General features: G+C 33.2%; 1 protein-coding gene across 1 annotated transcript; it reads left to right on the top strand.

Moving 5' to 3' along the window:
- The first annotated feature begins 1,453 nt into the window (after positions 1 to 1,453).
- On the top strand, positions 1,454 to 6,087 carry LOTGIDRAFT_236711 (hypothetical protein). Its single transcript, XM_009067767.1, has 6 exons — positions 1,454 to 1,629; positions 1,924 to 1,960; positions 2,312 to 2,413; positions 2,783 to 2,849; positions 3,571 to 3,749; positions 4,066 to 6,087. Exons 1-6 carry the CDS (start codon positions 1,558 to 1,560, stop codon positions 4,485 to 4,487), a joined length of 879 nt encoding a protein of 292 aa, XP_009066015.1. The 5' UTR covers positions 1,454 to 1,557; the 3' UTR covers positions 4,488 to 6,087.
- Positions 6,088 to 14,587: the final 8,500 nt, after the last annotated feature.

Raw genomic sequence — 14,587 nt, 5'->3', positions numbered from 1 at the left:
CTAAGACTTAACTAGCTGTTAAATTTCATGAGAGGAGTCTTAATTTCTGGGTTAACTTCCCACTTTTCTTTTATAAATCAGTTGGAAATTCAATCAAAAAAAACTTGATGTGGTTGAAGACTGATCGATCTTACTAGCTGTAAGGTTGAAAAGGTGCCAGTAAGCTAACAGAAGAAACTTAATTTTGTCTTGGAATTCTAAATGTTGAGTAACTTAAGTATTTTTAGCAACAACTAATTAGATTAGAAGATGATGTTCATTCTGTCATTAGCTGAGACAAGTTTCTTTTTTCTTTTTATTTAAGTTGTGAAAGTTATTCAGTTATTTTTCAGTTTTTGTATGGTGATTCTTCAGTGATCTATTACAGTCAGTTAAGACATTTTCAGGAATTTTGGTAATTGGTCTAGCTATGATTCCATTAAGTTTCTGGAAGTTTTTTCGGTTCTCTTCAAGTTATTCAATACACATTGTCATATATTCAGCAAGACCTTCTCACTCAGATTTTAAAAATGAATTTTTTTAAAAAACATTTCATAGTCGTAACTAACAGAAAAATACCATAATTTACACGAGAAGCCTTTAAGACACACTACTACATTTTCATCCAATACTTATCAGCCTGGGCTAACACACACATTCAAGATCATAACTAAATGTTTAGAATTAATAACATATAAATGAACATAATTGTAAATGAAAATATTAATTGTAAATGATCATATTTGTAAACATAATTGTAAATGAACATAATAATTGCAAATGAACATAATTGTAAACATAATTGTAAATGAACATAATTGTACATGTAAGCTTATGTATCTTGACAATAATTAAAAATAAAAGTGTAATAATGTATATTTACATTGAAGTATGTTAACAGGTAAACTATAAAAGGTATGATATATTGGGGATTGTACACAGTAGAGGTAAGAACATCATAACAAAATGATATATTAATCCCCAAGTGTAAGTTTAAAAATCTTGATAAATTACAAATTATTTTTGCCTTTTTTTTTTTTTACAAAAACCAATGAATGGTAAGACATATCAAGGACCTTATAGGAGTCCAAAAACATATTCTATAGTATATATGGTGTCAAGTTGTGGTCATATATTAATTCGGGCTTTCTTTATTTTTCTCTTCAGCCCTCTTCAGGCCTGATTAGGCTCTCTACAATTCCATATTGAAAGGTTGCTCATAACTACACCATTGTTAGGTTTGTATAACATTGGTAAGATTGGGTTTTGAATGGCAATGTAAGACACGTCTAATTTCTGTAGGTCGAAATTCATCTGGGGATAGCATTTTCAAATTACTCTGGGCTCAAAAAAACATTAGGTCAAATAAATTCAGAGGTTTGATTAAACAATTTTTTTTTATCAAAATTGGTTCTAGAATTTATTCTTATTTGGCACAATTGAAAAGAGATTTGATTTCTGAACAAGGGAATTCTTGAAAAAAGCATTATAAACACAAAACACACACACATTTTGAGATAAAAACAGCTTGATGAACATATCAAGACAAAAGTTCACACACCAAACAAAATATATGCCATGAAAATGTCACATTTCAAGAGTCTGACTCGAGTATTTTTGACATTTTCTGGTTTAAAAAACAAAATTCAGGTAAGCTAAGCTAAGCGGGGTAAGTATTCAGCTGGATTATACCACTGGACTACATAACCGCATTGGTGACAGCTCTAACAAAAAAATGGAATCCCAATATAAAAGACTATAAAAAATAGGTAGTATGGTGTAAGTTCTATATTTTCGTTTTGTTTCGATCCCCTTTCGGCCCTTTCCCAACTCAATAACTACTCTATTTAAAAAGATTAGGTCCAAATTTTTGGTAAGTAAATCATAACCTGACAAACACTATTTGGCCTTTCAATTTTTAGCAATCCATCCCTTTATTTGTAGGAATTTGGTGTGCACAGCAACTTACTTTTTATTTCAGGTATTCAGAGGTGATATTGTGTTCAGTTTTGAAAATTTTGCCATAATGGTGGCACTGGCATTATTTTCTTGGCAATAAATCTTTCATCAGGTGACATGTTTGACAGAAAGTATTCAAATTCCAACATGGCAAAATTTACATGCTTTTAGATTTCGATTTTAATATCACAACAAGAAAGTTGGTCATGACCTTGTTTGTTATTGCATTTTTCTGGAACAAGGCCTTGCACATATGAAAATTTTTTCGATATTAAGTCAATTTTTAAAGCCAAAAAGTGAAAGATTTATTGTTTTTGTTAAATAAAGTTTGATAGTTTATTCACTGTTTCTATTTGTTTTCTGCCCTATTTAGCTGCATATAAACATGCTGATGGTAAGAAAATTGATGGTAGAAGAGTATTAGTTGATGTTGAAAGGGGACGAACAGTTAAAGGATGGACTCCAAGGAGATTAGGTAAGAATTGTTTATTCAACACTGTTATTATACTACTTTGAAATTGTTGATTAATATCTCTTGATGATATGTATCATACATACACAGTAGCATATATAGAAAGTGAAAATAAAACCCTCTAAATGCTCAAATATCATCTCAGGCCATCTGAAATCCATTGGTGCCTTGGGGGCACTTCCCCTTGGAGAGACACCTCATATTTTACCCCAAGCCCTCCTGTGGTATTTTCTACATATGTTCCTGGTAACATAGCCCTACTGTATGTAGATGTACAGTTACAATTAGAAATATACAGATTGTAGTTATATATTAAAAGGGAGACAAGTCTATAATTTGTATAAACTAAATACCAATATAATATTATTACAGGAGGGGGATTAGGTGGTACCAGAAAAGGTGGACCAGAAGAAAATACCAGATTCTCTGGCAGAGAAGGGTGAGTACAGCTTATACTTCTTCTTCTTACCTGTCTTCTTGGTAAGAAGGATGATGCATAATTACATAATATATGTACATTTCATATTCCATGACTCTTCGGATAAAAACACAATGAAACTGAATTGGAATTCACTCAACTGAGGTGGTGCGGCAGAGCGTCGTAGCGTTTGTTGCTTGTGATAATTTGCATTCAATATTTTCATGTTTGCTACGCAATTTCGCTAGGCGGAATAACTGACATATACTCTCGCAGAGTGACTGTTCATCACCAAGACTACAGATCCTTACGTGGCCAAACAACTCTTCAAATTTGGATGTCATGTGTATATTTATATATTTATTTATACAAATAACCACAGTCATTTCACGTTAAGTTACATTCTGGTGCCTGTTTAGCTGTGATGATATACTCCCTTTAGCTGCTGCTGAAAATTGTCTTTTGAACCTAATTTGGAGATCTTCAGTGATTACTAGATCTCATTCAGACTGAAATCTATGCAAAATTTTCCAATGCAAAAAGCTAAGTCAAAATATATGTATCTTGACTAATATAAGGTTCTATATATACATCAAGTCAATGAAAACAGAAAACAATATACTAAGATGTATAAGATTTATTAATGAAATTATATTTACTCACTGTTGTAAAACTGGTGATATCTTCTGTACTGGAACACACCAATAACGTATTGTCTGAGTGCCATCTTCTCATATTGCAGGAGTTACCGTGACGATCGACGTTCTCGCAGTCGTGAAAGACCACCAGAGCGTGAACGTGATAACAGACGACGTCGCTCTCGCAGTAGAGAAGACAGACGCAAACGTAATCCAGGTCGAGAAAGGAGAAGGTCTCGCAGTCGAGATCGACGCAGGAGTAAAGAACGAGAAGGACCTGAAGGTAAAAAAGAAAATTCATATATTTACGTTTGTTGAATTTGTGTACCTTAACTTACAATTACATGCTTATGCTAGAAAGTTAAAAGAACAACATGAATATATGTAGAAAGCTTGTCATTTCACAAATAGATTTTAACAGTGTTTAGAATGGTCTGGTTATAATACATATTATATGACAGTCTTTGATCTGATTTCAATAAAATTTAGTAACTGTCCATTTAGTTAAATTGCTGGTAAAAGATATCCAATTTGTTATGCATTTGTATAAAAATGTTAAAAACCTCAAAATGATGTTTCATATTTTTTTTATATAATAGTTGAAGAAGAAGAGCCTGGTAGAAAAGATCGTAAAAGAAGTAGAAGAAGCAGGTCAAGAGATCGTAAACGAAGCCGATCCAGAGACAGGAAACGTAGTCGAAGAAGCCGAAGCCGAGACAGGAGAAGATCTCGAGAGAGAAGAATCAAAGATGAACCCGATGATGGCTTTGATCCTAATGTTAGAATTAAGGAAGAGAAGACTCAAGATGATTATAGATATGGACGTTTACAGAATGATTCTAATGAAGAGGCTGAAGATCGCAAGAACTTTGATCCAGCTCTGGTAAAACACGAAGATGGTGAAGAAGATGGAGAAGAGAATGGTAATGATGATGAAGGAGATTACGAAGAAGAAGAGTATTATAATGCTCATCCTAGTGATGTGAAAAAGGAGGAAATTCCATCTGATGATAGATATTAAGGGAACTGACTTTTTTTTCGTTTGCTAGATAGAAATGATTTTGCTAAAAGAGACATTTTCAATATTAAGAGACATCTGCATTGAGATCAATAAAGATCAGCTAAGATTTTAACTTTATGTTTTAAATATATTTTTGCAAAATTTCATGGAACCTTGGTACTATAGTTGTGTGCTTCTTTTTTGTGTATGTGTCTCAGCCAATTTGTAGATAGAAATTGTATATTTTAATCATAGTCAAGTGAAAAAACTATATGTAGCCTTTCTGTAATTTTTTTCCAATTGAATCAATCAAAATGAATAGAATTAAAATAGCACTTTGTTGTCATCTTCCGCTTAAAGGCAAAGAAGTTGCTCTAGAATGTATGAAGATTTCTAAATGTTATTGCTATATTAAGTATTCACATTGGCAATTAACCCTATGTCAGTCATCTTGTTGCCTAATACTAGTATGAACACCACTTAAAAAGATCCTGGAATCATCCAACAACAAAGGGTTAACTAAATTGTGTGTTTCTATCAAAGAATTAGTTTTATTTCATCATTATGTACATTTTTTGTAGTCATTTTTAGTCATCATCATATTTGTATTTTATTGTCATCATTAATCATCATCATCATCATTATTATGTTTTCAGTGTTCACTTTAATTATGGATCATAAATGAAGTCAATTTGAATTTTATCTGAGCAGATCTGTTGAGTTATGCTTTCTAAAAAAAAACCTTATTTACACAATTTGGCAATTAAAAGTTTTTATGAAAATGGGGCTTAATACTGAATTTTAGTTGAAGAAAAAAATTAAATTTGGATTTGAATATAATTTGCAATCAATTTTCATGTTTTGAAGATTTTTATGAAATTTAAACTTGATTATAATGCATCTTTAAAATCAGAAATCAGGAATTAATAATCAAATAATTATTGATCATTATGAAAATTATCCAGATGCTCTTGAATATCTCCTTTTCATAATCAAAGTATTATTTTACTTGGCTTCTATTCAACATGTTATCATTACATTGTCTGTTATTAATCATATCATTAGACACATAAAAATATAACATGATTGACATAAAGCACACGTTAAAGGAAATAAGGCTAATTTTCTAGGTTTCTCACTTTGCTAGTCAGATTTGTTTTCGAATTAAAGCTAGTCCAAAAAGAATCACTTCTAGTATTTTGTAATTTGGACTAATTTTTATACTGAATGAAATTTGAATGGCAGGAGGTGTATCCCTCCTTTTAGCTTTTGACAAAAAAAAATAACCCTTAACCCTCTATTCTATGCATTCATTATAATGAGATGTCATGGGCTTTTGTCGTGATCAGTCAAAGAATAAAAAAAAAAAATGAAACATTACTTTGACATTTCAGTAGAATGTATAAGGTATTAAGGGATGAAGGCCGACACCGGACTGACTCTCGGAAGCAGAAGTACAGGAATAGACATTGCCAGACGTAGGAAGGTCTTATTATCAATTTTCCTTGTATTGTTTATGTAAAGAAGTCATGTTGCTAGTACCGATCCAATCACTATGTCTGCTGTTATATTTATTGTTATCATATTTTGTGTCTGCTTAATTAAATATATCAACACTGAACATAGGTTATTATTTCTTTTAAAAATGTCTGCCTGTAAGTCTGCCTGCAAGTCGGTATGCCAAACTTCCATAGACCATTTGGTTTGGGTTTGCAGACTGCTATGTCTAGCTATGCATTATACAAAAGAACACTTGTTTTGGTATCAGTTCATTAGAATTTGAATATAAATGCATGCGCCTGTTCTTATTCTTGGGATCATGAAACTGTTGCGTGAAAATAGATACGTGAGAACTGGAACATAATGTGTGGTTGAAGGGAGATAATTCAATTTATTTGCTGGATGTTTTTTACTCATTGTTAGAAATTGTCTATTTTTGCTTTCTCGTGGTGATACTTAAGCAACAGATTCAGCTTTACGGAAACTGCCAAGAATTACTGAATGGGTGTAGTAAAGCAATATAATTAGTAAGGTTTTTGTCAATTACGCCAATTACAGTCAGTCCGGAATCATTTCAGACGCTTCAAGACCAATTACCCCCAACCCATTAAGTCGGTCTGCCCTCTATTCGACTTGCCAGTTTCGGGAGGCTGGCACCGCCACTGAAAAGCATTTCAATATGTGCAGATAATGTACTGTACATTCTCAGACATGGGGCAATGGTCCCTTTAACTATCCACAAATTTTAATGCTATGATGAAATGAATAAGATAGGATGGCTTAATCTTATTTTAACCTATATTTTACAGTAAGAATTAATCGACGTTCTACCTAAGTGATATTGGTAAGCGGGTAATTTGGTTGATGGTAATCGACAAGGAAATATATTGAGGAAGATGTATTTCTATTACTATCTTTGGTCTACCTTGGGTCATTATCGAGTTTTCAATCGTGTCTAAATGGAAAGATTATTACAGTGGACGTAAGTGGTGGTCATCACAAAATTAACTTTCAGTTGTACGGGCTTGTTGTTAAAGGGATTGTAAAGATGTTTTCTAAATATTGTATGTGTATCGGGGACACTGATGGCATCAGTTTGCACCATTCAAATTTTCAATCGGACGTCTTTGGTTCAATTCCACTTAAATTTGATGACGTCGCTAATCACAAAATATGCTGTATCACATAGGATAAGTGACGTCATAAAACGCTTAATTTTAGTGGCATTGCAGGAATCACAGACGTATGATTGAAAATTGGAATGGTGCGATTTGATGCTACAATCCCTTTAAGGAATCTTGCTAATAAGAGCTCTTCTCTGGCGACACGTGAAGATATGAAATCCTCATCAGCTGGTTTAAACAAAGGTGGGGAGGGGGGCTGTAAACAGCCGTTATGGCACTGATACTTTCGGTACCAAATAGATACGAAGATAAGTTGCAATATAAAATGGTTTTGAGAAAGACAGTTTACTAGTTACAAATCTAATCAACCCTATCTTATTTGGTTTGTATCCGAACAAATGTTTATGTGCAGATATATAAGAAATTCAAATGTACGCTTCGACTATAATCAATGATGTATCGGTAATCACACAGTTGGTTTGAAAATGTTAAATATATTTTTTGCAAGACGTACATAATACCCAAATAACGGCTCATCGAGTATATTTCATCTTGATTTTGGGTACACTTTATATTTGATTACGTTTTGTATTAAACTGGTAACGACTGTTTAACAATGCACGTGCGACCTAGTTCTTCTGAATAACTCTGTCAAAGTTGTGTTTTGATGTCTGTTGAAGTTTAAAATTCAAGTTTCCACGCCTATTATGTTGTAAGTAGCCTTCATTCTTTCATTTAAGACTTCGGGTTATTTTCTGTGATTGTCACCACTTGCCCTCCCTAAAAAAAATCTAAAACCAATAACAACAACATAGATTTAAAAGGATCATGTCTACAAACTGGTCTTTCCTTTGGCATTCATTTTTCTCATATTATTCGTATTATTCACCTTGGTTTCTAGATACCATAAATATTAAATCAATCTAACACTTTGTTCAATGAACGATTTATCCACTAAATATGAAGAATTGTGGGAAATTCATTTACATTTGAATTGTCAGTCCAATTTTAATTTAGTTTTGGTTGTTTCGTACAAATTACGAAAACGGAGGTGAATTTCTTTCCGATCATAGATCTGAGTACAGTAACCCCCAATACAAAATACGAAACATAACACCCAGATCTGCATTTTAATCAATTTGTTGACGGCCAATTCAGACATATTAATTTGATTTGTTTCTTAATTGTGACACTTATTCTGATGGGTTGCTTTTAATTTGTCTCGATTGGATGTGTAAGTTAAGCTACTGTCCGACCACTAGGTTTCAGAATTATATTTTACTTTTCATTGTAATGTGAATCGAACTCGAAATCGAATTCAAAATTGTACAAAGAGTCTTCACTTCACTTTGGGTTGAGGATAATTATAACCTTATTGTTTGAAGTTGATGAAGGCAGTTTTAGTCGGTGATGTTTATGAATATTTAGGTAAGGGGAACGAATAAGGATTGTGAAAGAGTGCTCACAGCTTATTTCTATGTAGGAATAGGGACAGCTGTTTTCAGTTCTCAGTATGGGTCGTTTTTATCGTTTATTTTCACCCTTTTTTAATATTAAAAAATCTAAAAATATTTAATATGAGTTATTGCCCTTATTCTTGAAAACTCGTTAAATCTGTAGCTCTTAAACACAATAAAGCACTATATTCTTGTAAGATTTTGACAAAATTATTGTTCATGTGTCACTCAAAAAAAGTTTGAAAGAGGGTTGAATAGTTCATACCGGCGATAGTTACTATACTGCCAATTATTTTTGTTTAAAGTTCCAGCTACCAGCTTGCTATCTTCACTTTTCTAAGTGTTTTATTTCAAATGTAAATTCACCAAACTTCAAGGGTATTCGAAAATTCTGCTTTGAATAATATTTGTGACAAAATTTAGTTCATAAATCACAGCGATGTTAGTGATTCTTGAGATTTAGGAATCTCTGAATTGGACTTGAGCCAAAGCAATTTTAAGTTGTTCATTTTATATCAAACGACTCCAATGGGACAAAACTATTTTAAAAAGAAAATGGAAATTTCGTAAGATTTCGTCTCTATGAAAAGGAAATTGTATGTTACATGTCCTTATTGTGCTATGTATAGAAGACTATTAATGAGAGAAAGAATTTCTTATGATTTATTGACGGGATGCCAGACGTTCTGAAATCCAGCTGAGGATGGACCAATTATTATTATTAATTGTCTCTACATGTCACGGTAATGGGATATCTTCGACACATTATTATATACTTGCCTAAACCAGTTGAGCTCATGTACATCTTGTCTCTTTTCTTATGAACAAGAAACTTAAACTGCGGAATTGTAAATAAACCCAGTTTGTCATTACCGATTTTAGTTTTTTCTTGTTTGAAAACTATTGGTTTGTGTGGTCCGGAATTAAGAGTTTTATAGTACATTAATTAGGTTTATTAGCCTTCTTGTTTGACAAAATTTTTTATCAATGGCACAGCGACTTCTTTTCAGTTCAAATTTGATAGTTTTATAGTACGGGTTAATTGAGTTATCTTTTCTTGACTATGAATAATAAGTTATCGGTAGTGGTCTATGTCCTGCCGGAAAGTAACTGTAGTAATTGGTTATCACTTGCAGTTCAATCTATTCTAAGTAATTTGAATGCTTATTAAATGAAAATTTCGTCAATTCAAATGATTGAAATTGAAATACATAGCAATTATGTCCAAATCTTTTTGGCAATATGAAAATAGGTTATCTTAGAGTGATCCACTGCTGTCTGTGGTTTGCCCTTATAAATGATGGTTTTAAGGTCGTTCCACAGATCAGATTCTCATTATAAGTCATAATTTGTATGAACAAACATCACTGATAATAAAAGTAGAAACCATTTGTAAATGTTATACATGTACAGCGATTCGTTATATTGTGATAAAAAGGATAGTCTAGACCTCTTTTATTCACTAGTCTCCAGTTTCAAATATTTCAATATTATCTGATGTTCCCCAGATCGGAAGGAAATTTGAATAAGTTTACATCGGAAGCCTTTTACGTTTAGAACTGATCAACGAGAATGTTGTCCAAAAGCATCAAACAAGCATTAAGGTGTCAACATTCACCATTGAAATATTACAAATTAGAATTTCGATAATATAGATATTGAATTGTCTCCATATTGTCGTTCTGTTTTAAAGGGACTTTAACTTAAACGAATTACCTATATATAAGTTAAACCAGAGTCTTGACGGTAGTAATTTTCTTTCTTACTTCAAGGGCAAGGTAACTTGTTCCCTTTCTCGAAGGTAGACCTAGCTGTCTTTTTCTAGGACGGGGTTACTTTTAGAGTAAAGTAAATTTGCCTGGGGTGAAGTAACTCGGGTTTTTTTTCTTGAATGTGTTAAATTTCTCTTTTTCTCGGGATGGGGTAAAATTTCCCTCATTGCACGGCGTTGTCCGTCTTCATTAGCCCACATGGTGCAGAAAAGTAGGACGTAAAACTCCAGTCATTTCATTTTCGGTACGGGGTAACATGCTTTTGTATCTGGCGAAGGTACTATTTCTTTTTATCGGGCGACCTCACTGCGAGGTAACTTGATTGGCATGTAACTTGTTCTATTTCTCGGGGGAAGAGAGCCCACGTAGCTTTTAGTATTAATCTCCTTTATATTAACCTAACAAGAATTCAGATCTGATAAGAACCTCAAATTATGTAAAATTTCTTTTCAAGCATTAAGTTCATGAATTAAAAAGGCCGATATTGATTTATAGACTGCATTTGATGAAATCTGAAAGTGAAAATGTTAAAGTTTAATCTCTATTCATTATCTGTGAGAGAAATCATTTCAATTTGTAAATAGAGATATCAGTAAGATTTATTAATCAAATACTCGATGAAAGACTTGGTGAGAGTCGAGATTTAAAATAGCATTTCAATATCTAGACCGGGAAATAAAATTTCATGCTTTTTAACTCTTCCTAAACCCTTGTAATTTATCGTTTATAAAGAATTCAATTACTTGACATAAACTGTGGTTCAATTTTAAAGGAACACCTTTATTCCATCCCTATGGGGTGTTCCGCTTTTGTTATTCGCAACCAGACGCAACAGGTGATCGTATTATAGATTATATTAAATCGAAGTCGAGCAAATTAAATGTCAAAGTTTATTTGTAGAACTGAAATATTTTGTCTGATAAGTTTTAGAATATTTTCAAATTCGTGGATTAATCAAAGTGTTGATTTTCCAATTTCCAACATTTTGGTTCCGACAATTCCCGAAATGTCTTTAAGATGTCTGTGTGTACAGATATAAATCAGAGACGACTTCGAATGGAAGCAGTTAATATTTGCACTGTTCCTCTCGTAATAATGATTGAGTCAGTGTTCAGACTTCTTTTAATGTGAAATTATTTTTATGTAGCCATTAAGATTTGGGTATTTAACTACATATGAGCTCAACCACAAGCTCCATGTGCACTTTGAGAAATAAGATCCGACCCCCAGTACACCTACAAATCATCAAAAGTCCATATAGTCTGTGACGGCCAAACTATACCTGTCTTCGTCGAAGCTGCATACGGAGACAAAGAGGGACTGGATGATAGAGGCTAAAGTCCAGAGGATGTGACTGACGTCATAGTCACGTCGATATCTACATTGTAACGCACAGTCTAGTACTCGTGATCTAGATCCGACTCCTGGTACCCCTACATTTCATCAAAAGTACATATAGTCTGTGACGCCCAAACTAAACCTGTCTATGACTTTCGTCGAAGCTGTATACGAAGACAAAGAGGGACAGGATGATAGAGGCTAAAGTTCAGAGGATGTGACTGACGTCATAGTCACGTCGTTATCTACATTGCAACGCAGTCTAGTACTCGTGTCACCCCTACAATTCATCAAAAGTCCACGTAGTCTCTGACGCCCAAACTATCCTGTCTATGACTCGTCAAAGCTGTATACGTAGACAAAGAGGGACTGGATGATAGAGGCTAAAGTTCAGGGGATGTGACTGACGTCACAGTCACATCGTTATCTACATTGTAACGCACAGTCTAGTACTCGTGATCGAAATCCGACTCCCGGTACCCCACAATTCATCAAAAATGTTAAGGGGTATGACTGACGCCAATTTCTCATCCTTATCTACTCGTGGGTATAGAAACGGTCATGAAAATCTTTATAAATCTTCAGAGTTACTGCTACTTTAAACAAACAATCGCGAATCTATTTCAAGTTGAAAAGATTTTTTTTTTGTCATGTTGTGAAGTGTTCTGGCTTTAATCAGACAATAATTAGTTTATATTATATTACACTTTACACTAGCCTATATTATCTATCATTTAGTTAGTATAACTCACTTCTTTACTGTCTTATTATTATTGTTTATGTTGGTTTCTGCTGTATATGCATAATGATACTAGGTGAAGGCATCCATGGTGGAAACAGTTTTAATTACAGTTTTTCATCACAGTAGAATAACATTTGAATAGTTGAATCTGATTATTGTTAAGTTATATTCAAACTGATTAGAATAAAGTAGCACTGATTAGAATAGAGAAGTGTAAAAACTGATTATGATACAGCAGAATATAATTGTGTAGAAAACTGATTTTTATAGGATAGGACACTGATTAGAATTCAGTAGGATCAGAAACTGATTAGAGTAACTGATTGAAATAGAGTTGTATAGAAAACTGATTGGAACAGAGTTGTATAGAAAAATGGATGAGAATGCAGTTAGTGAAGAAAACTGAATAGAAAATAATAGTATAAAATCTGATTAGAATGGGGTTGAGTTAGTTTAGAAAAAAAATTAGTATAAAATCTGATTGGAAAAAGAGTTTTGTATCGACGTAGAATGGAATGAAAACTGATCACAGAACTGAAACCCATTAGAATCGAAAATCTGGTAAATTTGAAAGAGCAAACTCCAGATTGTCTCATTCCAACGTATTACATAAGCTACGTCAACTGCAAATTGTATGGTTGCAAAGGATCCTAAGGAATATTATAGAAGTTTAGAATAAGAACTATGTAAACAGGTGTCTTATCTTACCAAATTGCGTTGAAAATTGGTAGAAAAACTCCAATCTTTACTCACACTTCGATAATCAAGAATTAAGCCAAAGGTACAAGTTGAATTGGCACAAACTTGAGATATCCTACCCTCGCATTTACTTCGTATTGGTGAACGTTAGTAATAATTTCTACAATATACCATATTTTTGGTTCGATACTAGGTAGGGGAGAGGGAGTGTCGTTGGGTTGAGTTGGGTGTCAGTGATACACGTTAAAAGTCGTATTTGCATATCAATAATTGCGTCCAAGAATTAAATAACGCCAAAATCAAGTTCGTGTGTGTAGATAACTTTACAAATCCAGGTTAACTAGTCATACGATGAGATAACTATTTTTAATAGCTTTCCTCACATTTCGTGACAGTAATGTCAAACTTGGGTGTGTTTCTTGATACCCTGGAACTACTGGCCACGTCTTGACTAACCTGACGAAAACATTCTGGGTTATAATATTGCATACGGTTTCTCGTACCTCAGTTTAAGCTCGCGCCATTTTACATTAAGTGCACTTGTGCATGCGAAGCAATATAATCATCGATGCAACTCAATTAAACTTTTAATTCCCAATAGACGAAGGCGTTTATATTCACCTAACTAATTACGTTTTCTATAGAAAGAAATGAAAAAATCAATTCATTCTAACATTTTATTCATCAGTTATTCATAGTAATTACTAGAAGCAGTATCGATATGCATTTTTTTCGAAAATTGGAGCCTCGGTCATCTTTTTTTCACTGTTTAAAATTTATGTGTTTATCCTTATATTTGTGACTTAATGCGGTATATAATATCACACCTATTCAACACAAATATTTCTAAAATCCCTCGTAACGAAGGCGCTTGAAAATCCATGCTACTAATTAAGTCTTCTAATAAAAAATAGAAAAATCAATTGATATATAAACACATAAAGAGAGACGGTTTATTTTTAAGTGTTTTTCCGCAAAATTGGTTTTACAATTAGAGGGGCTTATTGGATTTCCTATCTCTAGACAGATAAGATTTTTAGAGTCAATCAAAGAACGAAACAGTTATAGATACAAGTTGAGTGGCCTATTTCTGTCAAATTCTGTTTCCAACAACAAGGGTTGAAATGAAACAATGTTCTGATAGTCATGGTTAGATAATTTAGTAGCCAGCTTGATCTTTGATGGACAAACCTAAAGTGGCAAGTCTAATTACATACGGAATTTGTTCTGTCCAACTATCTATATGACAGTTTTCTGTGGTCAGAATGAGCCTTATTGTTTCAGACCCTTACCCGTACACTCATAACCCGATTGACACATTGCAACATGCTACGAACATCCTTTTTGATCACCACGGACGCCTTTATTGAACTCAACGAATGCCTTTCTTGAACAGAACGAATGCCTTTATTGAATACAACGAATGGCTTTATTGAACACCACTTTTAGAACGGATTAGGAACAGTATTATAACCCCACCCACATCACA

The sequence above is a fragment of the Lottia gigantea genome (assembly GCF_000327385.1).
Source record: "Lottia gigantea unplaced genomic scaffold LOTGIsca_86, whole genome shotgun sequence".
NCBI classification, from domain to species: domain Eukaryota; kingdom Metazoa; phylum Mollusca; class Gastropoda; family Lottiidae; genus Lottia; species Lottia gigantea.
The sequence above is the reverse complement of the archived record's forward strand: the minus strand, read 5'-3'. Positions and strand labels throughout refer to the sequence as shown.

Coding starts and splice junctions, on each gene's coding strand:
- LOTGIDRAFT_236711 (XM_009067767.1), top strand. CDS start 1,558: ATGAAAATGTCACATTTCAAGAGTCTGACTCGAGTATTTTTGACATTT. Junction 1,630..1,923: donor GTTTAAAAAACAAAATTCAG/GTAAGCTAAGCT, acceptor CTTTATTTGTAG/GAATTTGGTGTGCACAGCAA. Junction 1,961..2,311: donor CAACTTACTTTTTATTTCAG/GTATTCAGAGGT, acceptor TGCCCTATTTAG/CTGCATATAAACATGCTGAT.